The 21,627-nt window shown below is 34.2% G+C and overlaps 2 protein-coding genes across 4 annotated transcripts in view; one reads left to right on the top strand and one right to left on the bottom strand.

Moving 5' to 3' along the window:
• Positions 1-21,627, bottom strand: part of SNF4Agamma (SNF4/AMP-activated protein kinase gamma subunit) — a 224,026-nt gene that overhangs the window by 69,634 nt on the left and 132,765 nt on the right. The window lies entirely within an intron of this gene.
• LOC135844254 (E3 ubiquitin-protein ligase XIAP-like) lies at positions 17,048-20,622 on the top strand. Of its 2 annotated transcripts, none has more exons than XM_065362404.1 (10): positions 17,048-17,268; positions 17,335-17,482; positions 17,613-17,885; positions 18,127-18,323; positions 18,396-18,546; positions 18,648-18,917; positions 19,422-19,603; positions 19,702-19,797; positions 20,106-20,247; positions 20,340-20,622. In XM_065362404.1, exons 1-10 carry the CDS (start codon positions 17,236-17,238, stop codon positions 20,540-20,542), a joined length of 1,695 nt encoding a protein of 564 aa, XP_065218476.1. In that variant the 5' UTR covers positions 17,048-17,235; the 3' UTR covers positions 20,543-20,622. The 2 variants fall into 2 exon arrangements, with proteins under 2 accessions (XP_065218476.1, XP_065218475.1); XM_065362403.1 differs by having other exon boundaries at positions 17,049-17,268; positions 17,332-17,482.

Here is a 21,627-nt window from a genome sequence, read left to right as displayed (position 1 = left end):
TCCAAAATCGATCGAATTTTCCAAACCCACTGCCTTAAGTCGCATTTTAGTTTACACCACCATCCTTTTCTCCGCTAAGAATATACATACCACATCTCATTTTTTGTAATTTTTCATAAGTACATTTCTCTTAATTTTTGAGTCAAGGCTCGCTCAAGTTCAATTTTGTTAATTATGTGGAAAGGGGGAGGGAGTTAAACTAACTATTGAAAAATGTTTTTTTATTGCAAAATGAACCAAATTAAGAGATTATTTAAACTTTTGAATTTTTCTAATATTTCGTTGAAACCATTTTGGGATGGGAGCCTGAAACGTAGGGTATAAGAAATTTATTCTTCGTAAAAATTCACAACATTAGGGAGAGTGGGGTAAAAAAATCTCAAAAAAATGTTTTCACCAGGGTAGATATTTTTTCGAGATGTAGAAGCATTTTTCAGACCTCTGATGTTTTAAAAAGAAAAATTGAAATTCAATGCTTACTCTCCTTCACATTCCCCTCCTCTTCTTCTCCTCCTAACCCATCCACCCAGTAAAAATAGGTTCTCCAAACAAAATATTTGCTGAATCGACCACTTCAATTAAAATCCTTCAAAACACCATTTCCTCCTAAAAAAAAGTACCTACATTCGTCATTTTTTTAATGTACGAGATAATAATTTTCAATTGAAAAATAATTAGATTGCAACGTTTTGGGAACCCCTAATACCCCTTTCGGCTGACTTATACAGCTAAATTTGATGTCCAGAGTAATTTTAACTCAAAATACATCATACAAATATATTTCAAAAAATTTCACAAAAATGATAAATCTTTGATTTTTTTCTACTTATTTTTATGATTATTTTCTAATTTGGAAAAATAAATCACAGATTACGAGAAATTTTGTTGAAATTGAAATATAGGTATGATGTATTTTGAGTTGAAAAGGTCATTCGGGAAGGATGTCTGGGGTTCCCAAAATCGTGAAATCCAAGTTTCAAGTAAAAATGATGAAACATAGAAAAATTGATGATTCAGTTCAAATTTAAGTTGATAGAGTAGTTCGACGTCTTTGATGATATATTGCGAGGGAAAAAAATTTTCGACCAAAATTCAGCACTTTGGGCAGGAAAACGCATTTCCAAATGGTTTTATGGCCATGGAGCAGAGAACACCACTCGAAAAATTCTGAAAAAATTACCAGTAGCAAAAAGTACACCAAAAAATGTGAAAATAATTTTTTTGGCTTTTTTCAAAATTTCGGACTCCGCTCTACATTAATTCATAGTTTTCAAAGTGGATTCTAAGGCTGTTGTTGAGGTCAAAAAAATTTGAAAAAATTCAGGGTCATTACCCTCGAGTATCTTCGTATTTGCGCCAAATTTCAAATCAATCGGTTTAAAACAGCCGGAGACAGCGTGAAATCCCTGAAAATCGTGTTTTTTCAAGGGAGGGGGGATACCTTGAATGCGGATGGAAAACTGTTTGTGGGATCAAAAATCATCTTTGGGTACCCAAAACCCTCCCAATACTAAACGAGAAAGAGCACAAAAATCAAAATCCAAGTCAAAAGCAGTCCCCCCCCCCTTATTAATAGCCTAGGCGTAGCCTTTGGGGGAAAATGAGCTTTCTTTATTCACTAGAAAGACATGTAAACATTTTACCAATAGGTACGAAAATTCCCTCAAAACGAGCAGGACTTCGGTACCACCCTGTTCACGAGTAAGCACCAATATTTCAAATGGTATTTCGATTCTAATTTTCATACACATGCAATAATGAATGCAATGATACGAGATAGTAAGTTGCACTTTGACCGGATGCTTTTCATCGTGTTTGAAATATGCGGGTCATTATTTATTTAATCACGAAAGAGAGTCGACGATAGATTAGCACCATGATTATTTCATCTTATCGAGTTTTCAAAATCCTCTGCATCGTTTCTAATCGCACTGTACTCTCTTATGTATGTATGTATACTACATTATCAAATCCGTCGAATTTTGAATGGAATTTCAAAATCGTATACACAAGTATAAGTAATTCGAGTTCTCGACGTTCGTCGTTCGTATAAAATACTTCGCCAAGGTTCGTCGATTTTGGGTTATAGAGATGTTTTTAAAGAGCTAACAGCTCTCGAGGCTACTATATCGAACATCTACTCGTCTACGTCTAAAATACATGTATAATAAAAGAAATTGCATGTACGTATATTTCTTCTTCTACACGAGAGTTCGCGTACTACCTATATTATACACAAACTCCAGCGAAATTAAAATGAGCAAAAAAAACTCACTAACACACGATGAGTAAGTAAGTATCAGGTAGATACATAAAAAGATGGATGTAAAATTTATTAGGCTACGTAAATATAACCGAGTAGGTATACTTCCTCTGGCACGATGCGATGGTTATAGAAACCAAACCACAGGTAGGTAGGTAGGTAGGTAATGGTAAATAGAACAAAGGTGTGTTTAAAAACGAACCAGAAAAAACTGTTTACAAATCATTATCATTACGAGGACGAATTTATTAAGCGAAAAGCAGACTTTTTTTTTCTCTCCGACACTTGGTATACCTATACTAACACAGCTTAACCGTCCATCTACTTTGTAATAGGTACTTTACGACGTAAGTACGAAGCATAATACAATTATTTTTGTTTTTTTTTCTCCTCTTTTTTTTCGCAAACCAGGCCAGACATACACCAATACACTCTATACAGTCTACAACGGTGTAATTACGAGTACACTGGGGTAACTTCATTAAATATTCGTTTCGATGGAAAAAAATTATAAATTTCTAATGAATATTAATATCTCTCTTTGTAGTACCTGTAGCCACGAAGACGACGACGGGCGATGGCGATGTTATATCGAACAAAACGTGTAACAATTAGTACGTGTTGGCGAATAATTTTTTCGTATTCGTTAAAAGGTGCACGAGATTGTCAAATTTATATCCAATTTAAACGGTGATTAATTACGACGGTTGATTTACGAGTCTAATTAAGCTCTCGAGAAGTAAAAAGATTTGGCATGTCGAAGCGTTAAATTTTACATTGGTCGAAAAAAAAAACAGCCCTCGAATTTTCGTAATAGGTAATTGCGCACACTTGAAATACTCGCGTTTGTTTTTTAATGAGCTTTATACGTGTCGGTTCGAATGGTTCGATTAACATTTTATATCGAAGATAAAAAATCACTCGTATGAGAGAGTTTCTAAAATAGTGAAGGGTCAGAAAGAAAGGGGTATTTTTTTGGAATTTCCATTTCAAATACTTTTTTTTGGCAACATTTATAAAATTGGCAATAAAGGGCGTTAATGACGATCATTGAAGAGCATGTTCATTCAATTACATCAACGACCTCAATATTTAATTATTGTTTTTCCTCTTGCTTCTAAGTATCATAAGGATAAGGAGTCTTGTTTATAGCTGGAAAATAATTTTTTATGACGACTGCAAAAAGCTTTTACATCCACTTGATCCATCATACCACCCATTTATGGACAGCAATAAATATGAGAAAAAAAACAACATGAACAGGTAACCTAGGTACCTGTTACGGCTACCAGTGTTCTAAGAAAAAATATATACTTTTAACATCTCAAAATATAAAATCCTCATAATAGGTTAATGAAAAAACTTTTATCCAACGAAGTATTAAGGTAAGTTGTTTTTCAATTTTTTCTTTCAAATTTGATGATATGAACCTTAGCAAAAACTTATGACCATATGACCTCAACAAATAACAATAGTAGGTTCGTAGAAAAAACTAACAATTTTCAGGTCAATATTCAAACCCTTTTCCTCAAGAAGTCAAGAGCAAAATTTCAAAGTTTCAAAATTTTGGAAATCGTTTAAATTTTTCAATTTTTTATATGGGTGGAGGGGGCTCAGGCGATCTCTTGATGTTCTCAGCACTCACATTTTCATTACTTTAAAACCAATAAAAATTTCGAACTTAATTAATGAGTTTAAAAATTCTCAAAATATTTATTTCTCTTGAAAAATCCCAAAAATATCGAAACATTTAAAAAACCTTGAACTTTTTTGAACTTTGAGCTTCCACCTGGAGGAAAAAGGACGAGAAAACCCAGACCCAGCAACTTCAAATTTTTCTCACACCATATTGAAGTTATTTGGCTACAAGTTTATTTGCTAATATGTAATTAAAAAAAAAAAAAATGGAAAACGACTCACTCTACTAATAAAGGCACTTTGTCAACTCGTCACCACCAATTTGGCTGAAATTTGGCTCACTGAAAGTTAATGTCACCCACATTTCAGAACCAAATTTTCAGCTTGAGAAGTTGATTACAGTGCTATCTGGAGCGATTCTAGAGAGCTGGAGAAGAACTAACTTTTGCTGGAGGGTCCGGAGCGTTTCGAAAATGGCCGAAATCGATTCACGAAGTTAATTTTGGTGTTCAAACCTTTCAGATTTTCATCTTGTGGTTTGCCATTTTTATGAAAACCTTGTCAGTATATTAATAGGATGTTGGAGCAATTTTCAAAAATTCTCCAGAATCCGAAAAATCAACTTCGGGAGCTGAAAATTTGGTTCTGAGATGATTGCATGTAGGTGACTTGAACTTTTAGTGAACCAAATTTCAGCCAAATCGGAGATGACGAGTTGACACGATTCCCTTGTGAAAACTTGAGCTGAACCTTTCTACAATTTTTTTAGATTTCCACAAAATTTTCTCTACATTGGATGAAGAATCAACAAAAAATGTTAAAAAATATGAAAAATTGATGGAATATAAAACTGAGTAAAATAATGGAAAAAATGCCAACTTGTGAAAAATTTGGCCTAATGCTAATGAAGATGGTGCATGAAAATATAGGTATAGTTGAATTTACAAAAAAATTAAATTACAGAAGTTATTGACAAAATTTCCCAGAAAACTTCCACATGATGTTTGAACAAAAAAAATCAAGTTGAAAATTACAAAAAAAAAAAAAAAAAAACTGTAATATCCTGTAAAAAAATCATCAAAATTGTGTATAATTTGAAACAAAAATAGTTTCAAAAATTAGCCGAGAGTACATAAAAATCATCGAAAAAAGTTACGAGAAAATCAATCAAATTTCATAAAAATTAAATAAAATTCAACGAAAAATACACAAATTGAAAAAAAACTAGCTATTGAATATTGTCGGAAAATTTGTTTAATTTTTACAGACATCGGTTTTATGACTTCGAATACTTTATCAGAAATTTATTCCTTCATTTCAGTTAAATATTTTTTTAGAAAGCCCTTATAGCTGAGAAATCAGATCCTGATATATTTGGAAGATATTTTCTGGATCTGCTGAAAGCTTTAAAGACCCTCATAATACCTCAAATAAATCAGAAGAATATTAAAAATTCATTTTAAAAAAACTTGATATTTTATAGAATTTCAATCAAATAATAAGTTTAGACTTTGTACTCAAATAATTCTTCATTTTATGACAAGCTCATCTAAAAATTTTAACAACGTCTTCATGAAATCATTCCAAAAATTCGTAACAAAAAATGCAATCAAATCACCTACGTTCTGACTCGCCACAAAATTAACCACATTTTTCATTTAACTCGTAGTTTCAAAAACATTAATTCAATAACTCTATCATAAAATAACTAAGACAAGGAATAATCTCAAAATGTATACATACACATGTGTAATCGAAATAGAAGTATTCTAGTCGTAATCATATCTGCCACATCGTCTTCATCATCGCTTAAATTTCATCAAATTCGAACGCAATAGACTGAAGAAAAAAACCCTCGCGATATCTGCGCGTAATTTCCTCTTCGAAAAAACCTCCATCATAATAATATAGTCAAAACATTCTCAAAATAACATCACAATCATTAAAATTGTCATTCGCGTAAAATTCTCGATACAAAAAAAAAACTTTCAATAAATACGAGCAAAAAAACTTGTAGAAAAAAAATTAACCTAAATTCGAAAAATAAGGCTATAAATCTCACCGATCATATTCATGAGACCGCACCAGCTTGGAAAATTTATTACAACTAAGTACATAATACGTAATAATACTTCTTTATCAAAAACCAGACAAAAAATACAGCCATTATCACGCGTCCGTCGCGAAAAATTGAAACCGTTAATCCAATATTGATACATGTAAACTTTTTTTTTTTTTTGACTGAATAGATAATAAAGTATAGATAACCCTATTCCTGCGGCTAGAGATGATAAAATCGTTATTCGATCGTATTAAATTTAGGGGGAAAGACCTTGTATGGCATTCGATAAAAACTACCTATATCGTAATATCAATAAAGTCGGGAAATCATCCAGTCGATGACTGAAAATTGTACAAAGTTGGTATTATATTTTACGTATTACAAAATAAACATCGTATTTACCCTCAAGTTGAACGCTATACCGTGTATAGGATAATATCGGTAAACACCCCGCGTCAAAATTCAAACACTTTTCGAGTACACATCATGATTGCATTTTTATTTTACGAGTTCTCGATACGATAATTTCGACCCAAATGAGATAATATTACTGCTATTCTTGAGTCAGATCTGAGATTTTATATGGGGTGTCACATCGATCGATTCTTCTGCCATATTTCGGATTTGGACACCAATAATTAACCTGATCCCTCGAATTACATACGAAAAGAGGGGGGGGATAAATTTTTGAATTATATTATTAAAAAAATTTCAACAAGAGAAGGACTCCAGATGCCTTCAAAATTTGTCCTTCTCAGTCTGTCTTCGAATAATTCTCCATTACAGACAATAAATTTACAAATACGCAAACTATCAATTTTCTCAAGAATATCGACTATCAAGCTACAAAATTCAACAAATTTTTTACACGATAGCACGCATCGAAAGTTCACACAGACCACCCTACGCTAATTGCCACCCAGCCGCCCATTTACTCGAATTCATCGCGATGCGATGCGAAGTGAAGCGGCACACAGTCACCGTCACCATCGAGAATTAAAATACTTCATCATTTCTCATTACGTTCGCTCGGTATCATCTCGAACCGCCAAAATATGTACCAACGCAGCTGCATATTTCATCCGAAACTCATTTTTCTTATGGAAAATTTTCCAAATAATTTCAACTTTTAATGAAAGCACCCCGTCATCTTTACATACCAATTCAATTTTCTCCTTAATTACAAGTACGTGTAAACGAGTCGAGCAGTCGACCGGCCATAAAATATACCAACATATGTACGTAAACCGTAAAAGCAAAATCCATTACGGTTGATTGGCGGGGCTGGGGCCGGGGCTATGGTCGCGGTTGACCAGTTATTTATAAATTAAACGACAAGCGGAGCGCGAATCATAAGTATATACTTTCATATACTCGTCTTACGTATATGTAAAACGCGAAAGGAAAATAAATACATTAGGTCGTTTAAGCGCCGTCATATTATCGCCAAAACACGTATAAATAACGAGATTAAGACGTTATTACGCTAATATACACTTTTTCGTATCCGCAATTTTAAAAATAATGACGAGAAGCGACGGACGTGTTGTCTTGTCGCACCCGATAGAAGAGAAAGAGGCGAAGTTAGACTGATTTTATACTTGTACGTAAGCCTTTTCAACAGTTTGAATTATTGAGCTGGTCAGTTGAAAAATGTATAAATATTTTAATGATTGAAAAATCTGCCCAGAGCATAGTACAAATTCTTCCTCTGATTGTACTCATAATAAAAAACTCTCAAACTTTGAGCTATGACGCTTCCAATATAAATTGAAGTGAGGAAGGATGATTGAGCCCCCCCCCCCAAAAAAAACCACATTCCTTAACACATGGTGACTAAAAGGGTGAAAATGGCCAATTTCACCCATATATCGATACTATAGAGAAACTATTAAACAACTTACTTATTCTCATCTACTCCAACAGAAAAAAATTGTACTCACCTGAAACAGAAAAAAAGTAAAAATTAGTTCATTTGAATTATTTATCTCACATTTGACACATTTCTATTATAGAAAATCAGAAGCATTTAAATGATTATAAAGCTTCTCATTTGGAGGAAAGTTTGCTGTATTTTATTTCAATACCACTCTTAATTGGAGAAAAGATGCTGTAAGGTATTTAGGAGTCCTTTTGGATACTAAATTGAACTTCACTAAGCATATCAATGCAAAGTTGACTTCAGTCTACAACAGATTTCGTCTTCTGTATCCAACCTATCCACTCATTAACAAACTGTAAATCAAGTTTGAGCATTCACAGTGAAACAGGAAGAATACCCTACTCAACATTACATATTGCGTTCAATAATTACTTATTCTTGCATTGTTTGGATTGGTACCTAGACCTACCTCAAAATACAAACATCAAAAAATTAGAAACGTTTCAAAACAAAGTACTAGATATCATTACTAAGAGTCTTTGGTTCCTACAAAACTCACAAATTCGCCATGAGCTTGAAATAGAAACCTTCAAAGAATATATCACAAAAGCTACCTTGTACTAATAAATGTCTTCTAACAATGCAAAATCAAGACTCATTGATCCAATTAACTTCCAAAACTCAGAACAGACGCCTGCGTCCACAAATAGCCCAAGATGTACTTAATTTTACTTAACTTTTAAAAAGTTTCTACATTTTTTAAGAACATATGATCGAATAAATGACAGTCAAATAAATTTTATTTTTTGATTGTTTGCCTAATTTGTTTAATGTTTTCCAAATGCATCATTAAAATTGGATTTCAAAGAAAAATCCCTCCCTCCCAAATGGAAGCATGATTTAGAAAACATGATTATTTTAAAAATTCGAGTAAGATTTGATGAAAAAGCAGCTATGAAACCAACTACTGATGAAAAATATATTTGTCACAAATCTAATAATTTCATGCCAACCTCTCTGAAATAGCTGTTGGTGGGATGGGTACATTTATGTACACCTAGTCAATGACCTTGAGAGGCCAGACAGGAAGACAGACTAACTTCAGAAGCCAAACAGACAGGTCAATGACCTTATGATGTCACACATGTACCTTGAGAAGCCAGACTGACGGGTCAATGACCTCAAGAGATCTTTGAGAGGCCAGCTAAGCCGACAGGCGAACATGAGAAGCCAGACAGGTAAGTCAATGGCCTTGAGAGTCCAGACACACAGGTCAATGACCTTCAGAAGCAAGACATACGGCCTTTGGAAGTCAGACAGACAGACATACTCGTACGTCTTGGGAAATCATATTGACGGGTCAATGGCCTCAAGAGGAGAGCCAGACAGATGATCTTTGAGAGGCAAGATAGGCAGACAGGTGAACATGAGAGGCTAGACAGCTAGGTCAGTGGCCTTGAGAGTCCAGACACACAGGTCAATGACCTTAAGAGACCAGACAGACTGAACAGACGACGTTTGGAAATCAGAAAGACAAGTCAATAGGCTAAAAACTATCTTCTTTTTTTATTTTGTACATGGAAAAGCAATCAACAGCTGATATTAGGTTTTTCTGAAATGGAGTCAATTCTGGAAATTGAAGAGGCAGAGGTGTGTGGATTTTTGAAAATCTAATTTTTGACCATGGGTTCTGGTATACTTTTTCAAGATGAACAAAAAAGGTTCTTTGACAAATTTGCCTAAGTCTAAAACTGAAGCAGCTACAGGCGACCATATTTTGCGAATAAAATGAATTTTTTTGTGCGTTTTCTTTCGCAATACTGTATAACTTTGAAATTGAAAGAGCTGGAAACAGTAGATTCGAGTTTATAGAAATTTTGAAATACCCTTGAAAATTGATTTGCCTGTAGAACCTTCAATTTCAGAGATAAGCTATTTTGTGAAAGAACCTTTTTTGTTTGTCAGGAAAAATTGTACCAAAAACCATAGTAAAAAACAGTGTTTTCCAAAATGAGTACACTGCACCATTGCCTCTTCAATTTCCAGATTATACTCGTTTCAGAAAAATCGAATATCAGCTGCAAGTTGCTTTTCCATTCCGTTCCTTAGTAAGCATAGAGCTCAGGCTTGGTCTGGATCAGGCTGGAAACCGGGTCCGGATGATCATGTCTCATCGAGCATTAAGTCAACTTGACCAAAAATCGTATCCATGATTTAAAATTTTCCTTGGAGATGAGGAGACTTTACACTCATTTTTATCACTGAAATTCCGTCAATTTTTGGAAACTTTCAGGCAATTTATGATAACTTTACAGTTTTTTTCCAACTTGACGCGATTTTTTCATATTTTTATTTCGTTTTTATAGTTATTTGATAATTTTTTCAAAGTTTTCCAGCTTTTTCATAGCTGAGCATTTTTGGAGACATTTTACTCCGTCCACAGTTTTTCATGTACTTTCAGCCAATTTTAACAATTACTTATTTTTATGACATTTCCACAATTTTCAAGCATTTTTTGCATTTTGCAGGATTATTAATTTTCTTTTTCAATAATAATAAGTTTCAGCAACGAAAATTTTTGATTAATTTTTGGCCAAAGGGATGACATTGATGACTTGGTAGACAACCACTTTGCATTTGTGAAAATCATGTAAGGTTTCCCAAGCTACGTACCACTTGTCTTGAAAATTCGAAAAATTATCTACCATTTTAGCAACACACTGAAATTTCAAAATAAGATTTCAATATTTTTGTTGGGTGCACAAGGGTTTCAAATTTTGATTAAAATTCAGAAAAAAAAATAAGAAAATGAAATGACACGTCGATTAATTTTTAAAGAACTGATATCGAAATACTACATACCAACTTATTTTTCGACCCGATTTCTGTGAACCTCCTCTTCTGACTAGTGCGCCAAAAAATTGAAAATGACGTTGGATGCATCTTTTTCGGGGGTTTCAAGAACACTGAGTTTAATCATTCACTATCTCTATTTTTTTTATTTGAAAGAAATTTGAAAAATGATAAAAATATACTTAATGCAACAACTCACAAGTCGATTTTTATTAATTCGGGTACTTAACACTTATTTGTGGGTTTCCACCTCTGATTGCTCCCTCCAAGTCCTCCATTTGTAACATAATAAGAGACCATGTGGATTACCAACTACTAATTTTTTGAATTTGATCTCTCAGTGCCTCCCCTCTCTCCTAAAATCTAAAAAAGTTGGCATTTGGTTAAACTCAGAGGAGTCCAAACCACTAAGTACCTAGTAATAAAAACAAATTGTTGAAGGAGGGGGGGTCTGAATTTCGGGTTCTAGGTAAAATTGGCAATAAAACTCTATGAATTCAATGACCATTTTAAACTTATATGTACAACTAAATCTATACAGAATTAAGTATGCGTTTTGAAGATTCTAAAACTCAGTGAAAAATTCACCATATCCATCCCATATCTGAAAATTCGCTCTAAAAATAAATACATTATTGAGCGATTTATCCCGTATACATACAAATAACAACCCTACAAAGATGGCAAAAAATCCATAAAAATTTCATAATTACCAACCTAGCACGCGTGTTAGACACAACCACAATTCACGCTAGCTCGCGCACGCAGACACGTCCGTCGTCCAATTACCATATTAATTTGTTTGTTTGTTCTATAGTATCGCCTTCAATTAGAATTTTTGTTTACGCCGGCATCGGGTGTAAAAATTTTTCATTCGTGTTTCGAAATTTCCGACAATTTTTTTCCCTCCGATAAACAATCCAGTTGACTTTCACGAATCGTCTGAATGGCGGTTATTATCGTAATTTTTTTTTCACGAAAAATAAAACAATAACCTTCGTTTTACAGTCATAGTTGTCTTCCTCATCCTTGGGGCCTTGGCAGAAGTCACCGAGATCGCGGTGTAAGGCACGAACGAAAATTGAAGAAATTTTGTTATTTTTTACTATTAAGACGTTAGACGTAGACACACCACGTTATATTATATGTATGGTTTTTTCTTTTTTATTATTATGACATCGTTACTCGTTAGATATATAGTCATCCATCTAGCCTAAATAAGCATACACCGGATATGATACATAAGAATAAATTTATACAAATGTTTTACGCCATTTTATCGAGCGAAATTGCGTGCATCGTACTGGCTGTCGTACTGCGTAAGGTATAAATTCTTATTCCAAATTTTTTTTTTACCACATAACCGCGCAAAAACAATAATTTGTGTACAGTTATGAATCATACACGTATAAATTACCTAAGTGAGAGGTGAGGAAAGTATAAAAACGTGTTTTTGATTAAAATACCTACCTACGTTATAAAATTTTTTTTCCCCGACACGATGAATATAAATCATCAATTAGACGACAATATGCCAACAAATTACGCAATTTCTTTCGATAAAATTACGTTTAAAAAGCGTCATTTTTTATATTCCTTCAAAATTTAAGACATCTGTTGGTATTTTTAAGCGAGGGGAAAAAAGCTATAGTTCACCAATTACTTAGAACATAATTTCGACTGATTGCAATTATCTTGAGGAAAAAATTCTGCCAACGTTTGAGGAAGGAAGAAAACCAAAATCAAAATACGCCTCGCAAATCACTCTCGAATTAGCAGGAAAATTATTCATTTTTCGCCGAATTATTAACGAACTGGTAAAAATACCGGAACGTTTTTCTGCTTTTAGATTTTCGCTCCGCCGAAAGTGTAATTACAAAAAGGACAAGATGAAATGGAGTGAAATGGCTGTCATCGTAGCTTTCTCAACTTCCTGCTCAATTGATTAAAATTTAATTCAATACGATCGTGAGAAAATTCACGATTGTCGATATAACTTGGCGCAGATGTTCATCGCGAAACGTCAAAAACAAGATAGCTCAGTTTTCCAGCTATAGAGTTTCTTTTTTCTCGCGACTCGAAACTAAATACGCGTGCCCCTTTCGATTCGAATTCCATCCATCATATACACACGTTGTTATGGCGTCAATGAAACGAACCTTTGTATTAACCTTTGATCATACCTTTAAATAGCCACTCTGAATAAACCCAACGGAACAACATAAGAGATAACCGGATCGTTATGAAATGCTTTAAAAATAAAACCATGTCAAAGGAAATTTTTTAATTGATTGCTTGTTTTCAAATACCGGTATAATGCGATAAGAAACGAGCCAATTAAACCAATGAAAAATCTTATTCGTATATTTTATTTCGAATTTTTCCCTCCCACCCCATCTTGAATATCTACGAAGAAAACCCACGCAACTAAAAATAAAATTTTCACGATACGGTAGACTATACCTATTGTAAAATTAAAATGTCTTTCTAAAAAAAAAACCTTATAATACCTCGATTCGAATTTCATCTACCCCTATCTACCTTGATTTCCACGTCGACACGTCGTAATATCTTTTTTCGTTTAGGTTGAAATTTCCATTACCAACCTAACTCTCGAGTCTAGAGCATTATTCATTTTATCCCAGGTATATACGAAATACGCGAGTGAAACATTTAAAATGCAGTTTACATATATAAGTTTCGCAATTTGCGGCATGAAAAATCCGACGAGATTTTGCCTCGGTAAACATACATATTGTATCTGCCTAGCTAAACAAAACCCCCAGCAAATTCCTATCCTATTGCTACTCCTATTTGCGTTGAAAAACTTATCGCGTGTAATGTCGCTCTCGTTTGAATTTCAAAATGAAAAACGATACTGTTTAATTTGTATACAGAGTCGACTTTGCGTTGTGTTGTATACGTAACTGTCAAGTTGACTTTACCCTGTCCCACCCTCTTCGCTCCCTCGTTCAAATTGCCTAGTCAGCAATACTACGACGATATGTATGGTGGTGGTTTCGACTCCTATTAACCAATTTTTTCTCCCTCAACCCTTCACCTCGCCATCGAGTGTGATAATTTAACGTCGACAATACAAAACGTACTAAAAACCAGCTATACGTCTGTACAAGGTTGATTCTGTCTCTTTTTCTCTTTCTCTCTCCGTCTCTGTCTTTGTCTCTGTGAACAAATTTCAAAACCATAAACCGGAACTATTCGAACGTAATTACTTATTATATCGTTTGCGATTCGACGACGTCGAAATTCAATGCGTTTCCGTCATCGTAATCAACGCCAGCGACACCTCCACCCCCTACTTCACAGCCAACGAGATGAGGAGATCGTACCAACTATGGAAATACACGAATGAATATTGAGATCTGGTATATGCCTCGTAGGCTCACCAGCGAGCTAGGGTGTTCATAATTTTACCGAAATTTTCCAAGTTGGAGCAAACACAACAAGAGTTTCGAGAACTTTTCATTCTTTCTGTTGTATGAAATTGTAGTTTATTCTTTCAAATTGCTATAAGATTGGAAACCATCACCTCTTTCTACAATATAATACCTACAGAGCAAAAGAATAAAGAGAAAATTATGCGTTGGAAAGGGGAAAAAATACTTTACGAGTAGGTATTCGACTTTTGCATATTCTCGCTCCACAATAACAGTCGATCCTTCCATTTAAGCCCTCCTAATTTCATGATTTTATTTTCAAAACAATCCATTACATGTGGTCCGTCAAATTGGGTTATACAAATTCACGCCGAAATAAAAAAGTCAGAGTGTCTACTAAAATCAAAAAAGCAAATTTCTCGCCCTTTTCTTGCTTTTTTCTTGCTTCCAAAAATGAAATTTCTTACCCTCTTCATATTTACGCATAGATAATCTTCGCTAACCCCTCTAACCCCCCCCCCCCCTCCCAACAAAATTTCTCAAAAATTTATTATGAAAAAATAGTAATAAAAAAACGCAATAAAAACAAACGATGAGGTAAGTTTACTGAAGTTAATTCAATTCTATGAAAAGTAAACTCGAATGCGGATCGAAGTCGTGTTTTTTTTGGGAGGGGGGAGTACGATGTCATTTTTCCCACAAAAAATTGTTATTTTTCCGACAACAATCAAAATTTTAACGTGCTGAATATCATTGACATATACAATTTACAGGATCAAACCATGAAAGAGCTTAGGTATATTTTTATTTGTGATTGAGGGGAGAGCAAAATCAGAATTTTAGACACGAAAAATCGACATTTTAGGTTGTTTTCAGAAAACCCTTCACAATGAATTATCATTTTATTGAAATGAAGTTGAAATTACTGCTCGAGCGAAGCGAGAGCGAAAATTTTTTGAAAAAATTGCTGTGAAAAACGAAAAAAACAACCATTTTGTATGCTATATTTTACATTTTCATCGGAGCGCAATAATATCAACAATTTTGAAAAGTTAGTTGTTCTGTTCAAAGAATGAAAAATTTGCACTTTTCAAACCTATTTAATTTTTGAATTTTTAAAAGTTTTGAAAATAGTATCTTGAATGGCCCGAGCGAAGCGAGGGCAAAATTTTTGGAAAATTTTTAATTCGAAAAGTAGAACAACATCAATTTTAACAAAATAAAAACTTGAAATTTTGCTGGGATAACTTCAATTTTTCAGAGATTTTTGATGTGATTTCTTGGAAATTTTCTTGCTTTTCGAAGGAATTTCTATACTATTTTCTAACTTTCTTGCCATCCAAGCGAATTTCTCGCCTTTTTCTAACTTTCTTGCCTTTTTCTTGCCAGTAGACACCCTGATGACGATATTTCGCATGTGATACCTCACCCTGTGTCTGACCCTCTTCCCTCCCCCCTTCAAACCCTGATGTCAGGATTTTTTCTTCCATATCAATCGTACGCAAGCTCAAATAAATTGGGTTAAAATTTCACACTCAGGTCAAAAATGACGATCGTTTTCATGTTGTATCCTCCTCTCCAACTTGACTTAACCCCCCCCCCCCCTCCCCACCTGATACAACGATTTCTTTTTTCAAACTAGCCCTGTTACCCATTAAGTTGAGGCAGGACTTCAGACTGATACCATAACATGTTATGTAACGGATTTTTTGTTTGAAAAAATCACTACTTTTTCACTATATTTTTTCAATAAAATTCTCAGAAAGCTCTCCACTCGACTCCCCCTCCCCCCACCCTCTCATTACAAAACATTAACATGATGTCCATTATTTTTGGCAAGTCATTTTCCCTGACTTTTCCAGGTTTTTTAGATCATTTTTTCCAATTTTCCATACGTATGTACATACATTACCCCATGCTTTAATTTAAAGAAGTTGACAGCGAGGACGAGATGGGATACTTTTTTTTCATAAGTTTCTCTTCAAACTAAGTCGAGAGCTTTTGAAAATACTTATTTCAAGATGCCTACAAAAGAAATTATTTTTTGGTTTTTAAAATTTTAGAATTTAAATGATGTTTTTTTAAAGGAAGTTGATTTTGAAAAGGAACAAGAACATGCCCAAGCGAAGGCGAAATAAAGCTCTTGAAAATTTGTATTTTGAAAGGCATAAAAACGATGTTTTTTGTGAGAAGTTTATTTTTTGACTTTAAAACTTCATTTTTTAGAAGGAATTTCCATTTTGACTTTGAAAAAGAAAAGAAAATGAGCCCGAGCGAAGCGAGGGCAAAAGTCTTTGAAAATTTGTGAATCGAGAAGTAAAAAAAATAATGCCTTTCTTTCATCACAGGCACATATTCAAAATTTGCAGTTGATCATTTTTTCAAAACTCCAGGGATTTTTCGTGAAAATTACAAAATCTCTCGACTTTTTCCTGACTTTTCCAGACCGACCAAATTCCCTGACTTTTCCAGGCTTTCCCGGAGAATGGACACCCTGATTAACAAAGTCAAATTTTTCACAGGAAAATTTTCAAAAAAATTGAAATTGGAAGAAAAATTGTACACAAAGTAAGTATTTTTCATTTTCAATCAAAATTATAAAGAAAAACAATACAAACGAACACATTAACGAATTTTTCCATTTTTTCACTACCTTTTGACTTTTACTACTTTTTCACTACTTTCACTACCCATTTTTAAAATCGCCATTTTTTCACTACTTTTACTACTTTCACCATTTGTTAGATACCCTCCGTAAATTAAAGAAATTTTGACACTAACCCTCCCTCACATGACTTGTCATTTAGGTAAATACGATTTTGGGAGAGCTAAAAAAGAAGGATGGATGTAACATGAAAACTGTAGGACATGTGCTGATTATCAGCACCCTTGGCAGCACTGCGGTTCGGGTATGCTCACGTGATAGCTCGGCCTGTGCAAGTGTGCAGGCCACTATTTATTATGTAATATGTTCACGTTTCTTTCAGTCAGCATATCGAAGATAATGACGTGTACATACAACATGGGGATATGTTTGTGTAAAGATACTAGTGTAAATATTTTCAACGTTCTTGAAAAAAATTAATTTCTTAAGGTCTAAGCGAGATTTAGGTGTTTTTTGTAATTCAGCGAGTACCTAATGGAAGCAGTTTCGGCCAAAAAAACAGAAACGGTAAGTAACCGCACACTTTATCAACTTTTTTTCGGGTTTATCGAACCAAATTTTAAATTTCAGCAGTCAAGAAGCCCTAACCCAGCTAACAAAAATGTACCGCGTTTTGTTAATTATATTACCGCAGAAGAACGTCTCAAATCCTTTGAAAAATGGCCAATACCAGAAATTAAAACACCTCTAAAACTTGCTCAAGCTGGATTCTTTTATTCTGGTACCTATACTTATATACAATTCACTTATTGACAATATCGATAGAAATATCTTTAACAATTATTATACTCGCATTCTGCAGTTGATAATTCTGTACTCATGTAGGTACTTATCTGTGCAATATGTAACAGGACAAGAAGATTTAGTACAGTGTTTTTCATGTGGCGGTGGCCTTTCGAATTGGAAAAAATGCCTAGATGCTACTTTCGAGCACGCTAAATACTACCCTACATGCAGTTACGTAATTGAAAAAAAAGGCGAACACGTTGTGGAGAAGGTGAAAAAAATAGTGAAAAAACAATACAAAACGGAAGAATCACGTTTATCATCGTTTGACGATTTTTGGCCCCAATCAGCGACTAAAACGCCTAAACAACTTGCAAGAGCCGGATTTTTCAACACAGGTATCTAAATGCAACCCAGGGAAAAAAGTTTTGACATGATCGTATTATTTGTATTGTATATGGTGGATAGTCAAAATCCATATACCTACGATCGTTGATCATGTATGGCTAAGTCGGAACTTTTTTCCCCCGGGGATTCATTCGTTCTTCTTTTCTGCTTTAAATAGATTTGAACTGCATCCTACTGCGTACATTTTATGTTGATTAGTATTTTTGATTACATATTCGATTATTTTAATAGGGGATATCGACGACGAAGTTCAATGTTTCGAATGCGGTGTAACAATAAAGGACTGGAAAGTTGACGATGATGTCTGGTTTAAACATACTCGACAGAACCCAAAATGTCAATTTGTTTTTAATGTAAAAGGTTGGGAATTTGCATACAAAGCGTATCGATCTGAGTTGTCGATGGAGCAAACAATACGTCGTGTACAGGTGATTTCACATTATCAAAATGATTGCATTCGTGCAAACACACTAACTTAAAAATTCCATAAAAATTCGCAGGAATTGATGAAACAACAAAGTCAAGATCTAAGCGATCCCTACCACGAAAACTATATAACTGTTGAACAGCGAATGGAATCTTTCAAAAATTGGCCAATTCCACAAATAAAAAAATCAGAGGAGTTGGCTGAAGTTGGATTTTTTTATTCAGGTGAGCATGAAATTATATTCTTGGAAGTAGGTAAGTTGATAAATTAAATTCAGGGAACATCAGCGTAAAACCAAAAATGTGATTGTTATTTGTTTTATAAGGGAAAACAGACACAGTAGTTTGTTTTCATTGCAATTTAGTACTTGGCGATTGGGTAGCCACCGACGTAGCGAGCAAACAACATGCACACTGGAATCCTTTATGTGCATTTATTCGTCAAGTCAAAGGCCAATCTTTCGTCGAAGCAGAAAAAAAAAAGTTCAGCCATATTTATAGGACAACGGAAGCTCGTAAAAAATCGTACAGAACTTGGCCATATTCAGCAAACAAAGATCCAGAAGAATTGTACGAAGCTGGATTTTTCAACCTGGGTAAGCAGTGAAGTACGAGTACAATCTACATTTTATGAACATTCATTTCAATTACTATGGTAGATCGCGAATCAAGAAATATTGGAGGATTTTGACCAAATTCAGCACCGACCTCCATTCTGAATGAAAATCACTCAGAAATTTTTTTGGCTCCAGGGGTGCCCTTGAAAAGGAGATATGAGTTCTCAAAGAAGGGACATTTTAGAAACACTGAAACAATCATGGGTTTTTCGCTCTATAGCCCCTACTCAATCAGTTTTGGGAAAAATAGCCCAGGTCGAGACAGAACCTCAAATATCATTTTTTGAGACTCGGTCATTTTCCTTAAAATGGCTTAGGTAAGCGCAACAGTGAAAAAACTACGATTTTTTCGAAAATTCCTCCTCTTTGACGACCCATATTACCCCTTCAAAAATGAAGGACTTCACCGAATTTGGTCGAAATCCTCCGATATTTTTTATCACGATCCACCCCATTAATTGTTCTTGCGCTTTTGCATATTAGCTGGTCAGGATGCTGCAGTGAAATGTTTCGATTGTGGGTGTACCCTTTGGTACGATGACTGGGAAGTCTGCGACGACCCTTGGTTCATACACGGAATACTTAATCCTTCTTGCAATTTTTTACGCAAAATGAGAGGTGAAACATTTCTGAATCAAGTAAAACAAGTTTTAGCTTCCAGAAAGGTACGTCTACGTACTTATTAATTATTTAAATGCATATACCTAGGTAGGTATTTTTTGTAATATGAAAAATTTGCCATCTTCCTCAATTATCATTGTAGAGAGCTAGCAAAAGTGCTCGCAGTGTAGACGAATCCATAACATGTAGAACTAATGCAGATATTATTCAAGAACTGATGGAATCTTCCATCGTCCAAGTGAGTTTTTGTCTTTTGTACCTGCATCGAATGACATACAGGGTGCCCAGAAATATCGAGTACCCCAAAGAAAGTTTTTCATTAAAAATACATATAGGTTGGCAACGTGAAATAGATGCATATGATTGGTGGAATGTTATTCTCTCCAGTCCAACAACCAATCATGTGCTATCATTATTATCATTCACCGTGACCAACTAAAGTATTTAGCAGAACACTTTTTTAGGGGTACCCTATATTTCTGGGCACCCTGTACGTGATAAAGCGTTCTACTTTTGTAACTAATTCATTATTTTTATCTCTTGCAGACAGTTTTAAAAGTCGGTTTTAATGAATCCAAAGTAAGACTGGCTGTACGAGACTACTTGAAATGCCCTGAATCGTCCAAAACAGTTGAAAAATTATTTGCCATGATAATGAATGCTCAAAAACAAGACAACAAAGTATTCGGTAATGATTTTTCCCATCATTCAACAAGAAGTCAGTTTTCTTGGAATTTATTAGTGATTTCAGATTTGTCATCTATTATGTATTTTTTACAGTCTGTCTTCTAAAGTTGAAAAAAGAAAATGATCGATGTGAAAAGGCAAAAATATGTAAATTTTGCTTCGAACAAGGTCCAATATCGATACTTGTGCCCTGTGCACACCTGCTCAGTTGTTGTCCCTGTGTTGCTAAAAATTTGAAACGTTGCTTCGCTTGTAACGAGGAAATCGAGCACAGATTGGAAATGTTTCCAAAATAAGAAAATTTTGTTTGAATTCAAGCCAATTGTTTTTGACGAATTGTGATATTCGAATCTTATTAAATGAAACTGACTTTACTCATTTGTTTTTTTTAAAATCAATTTAAGAACATTAAACAACAGTGACGATATGATCAAAATGCCAGTAGGCCACATTACGTACCAAATTACAGATCAAAGTTGGCCAATCGTAAAAACGCCAAAATAGATACGCTCGACCAATCGGTGCTAAATTCTTTTTTATCGAACTCTAATTAAAAAGGCGTGAAAAAATCAAATGAGCTAGTTAGAAAAGAAAGCTGAATTTAAGTAACGAAGCGAACCTAGCGCTTCTACATAATGACGATTTAAGGTAACAGAGGTGAGTCAATACACATAAAATAAAAACTTCTAACAAATTGAAAAAGCAGGACTTTTAGTAGTACATTCTTCAAACTCCACAAGGGAGAGGTTATAACTTTACATTATTCAATTTCAATTCTTCAATTTTTCACACATCTCAACGGGATGAGATAGAGAGGGGGATGCAACATGAAAACGATCGTCATTTTTGGCCTCAACACGAAATTTTTACCCAATTTGATGGATTACAAGGCTGACTTTGACGAAAAAAAACGGAATCAAAATTGAGGTGAAAACCTTGAAAAGACTTGAAACGATTTTTACCAAGAGTTATGGCAGCAGGCGGCCTGAAATATTTTTCCAAAGGAATTTTATTCATTTCCAATTTATTTTCCAAGAATTTTTCGTCAAATTGAGATTTTTTTGTAAAACTGGGATTTTTTCGAAAATTAGGGTGACAAAAATGGCAAAAACGCAACGAAAAATTTTTGTTTTGGAGTCTTTTATAATTTTATTGCTTTTCAAGTTTCTAACAATTTTTAGTGTACTTTTCAGCTATTTTTTCAATGAAATTTTAAATTGAAAAGTTTCTAAATTTTTTAGAAGTAAGTACGTACTTAGTTTACCCCATGATTTAATTTAAAAAAGAAGTCGACGGGGGATGGGAGGGAGGTGGAATAATTTTTTTCATAAGTTTCTCTTCAAGCTGAGTCGGGAGCTTTTGAAAATGTTTACTTCAAGAT

Source organism: Planococcus citri, chromosome 4 (genome assembly GCF_950023065.1).
Source record: "Planococcus citri chromosome 4, ihPlaCitr1.1, whole genome shotgun sequence".
NCBI classification, from domain to species: domain Eukaryota; kingdom Metazoa; phylum Arthropoda; class Insecta; order Hemiptera; family Pseudococcidae; genus Planococcus; species Planococcus citri.
This window is presented reverse-complemented; position numbering and strand designations above follow the sequence as displayed.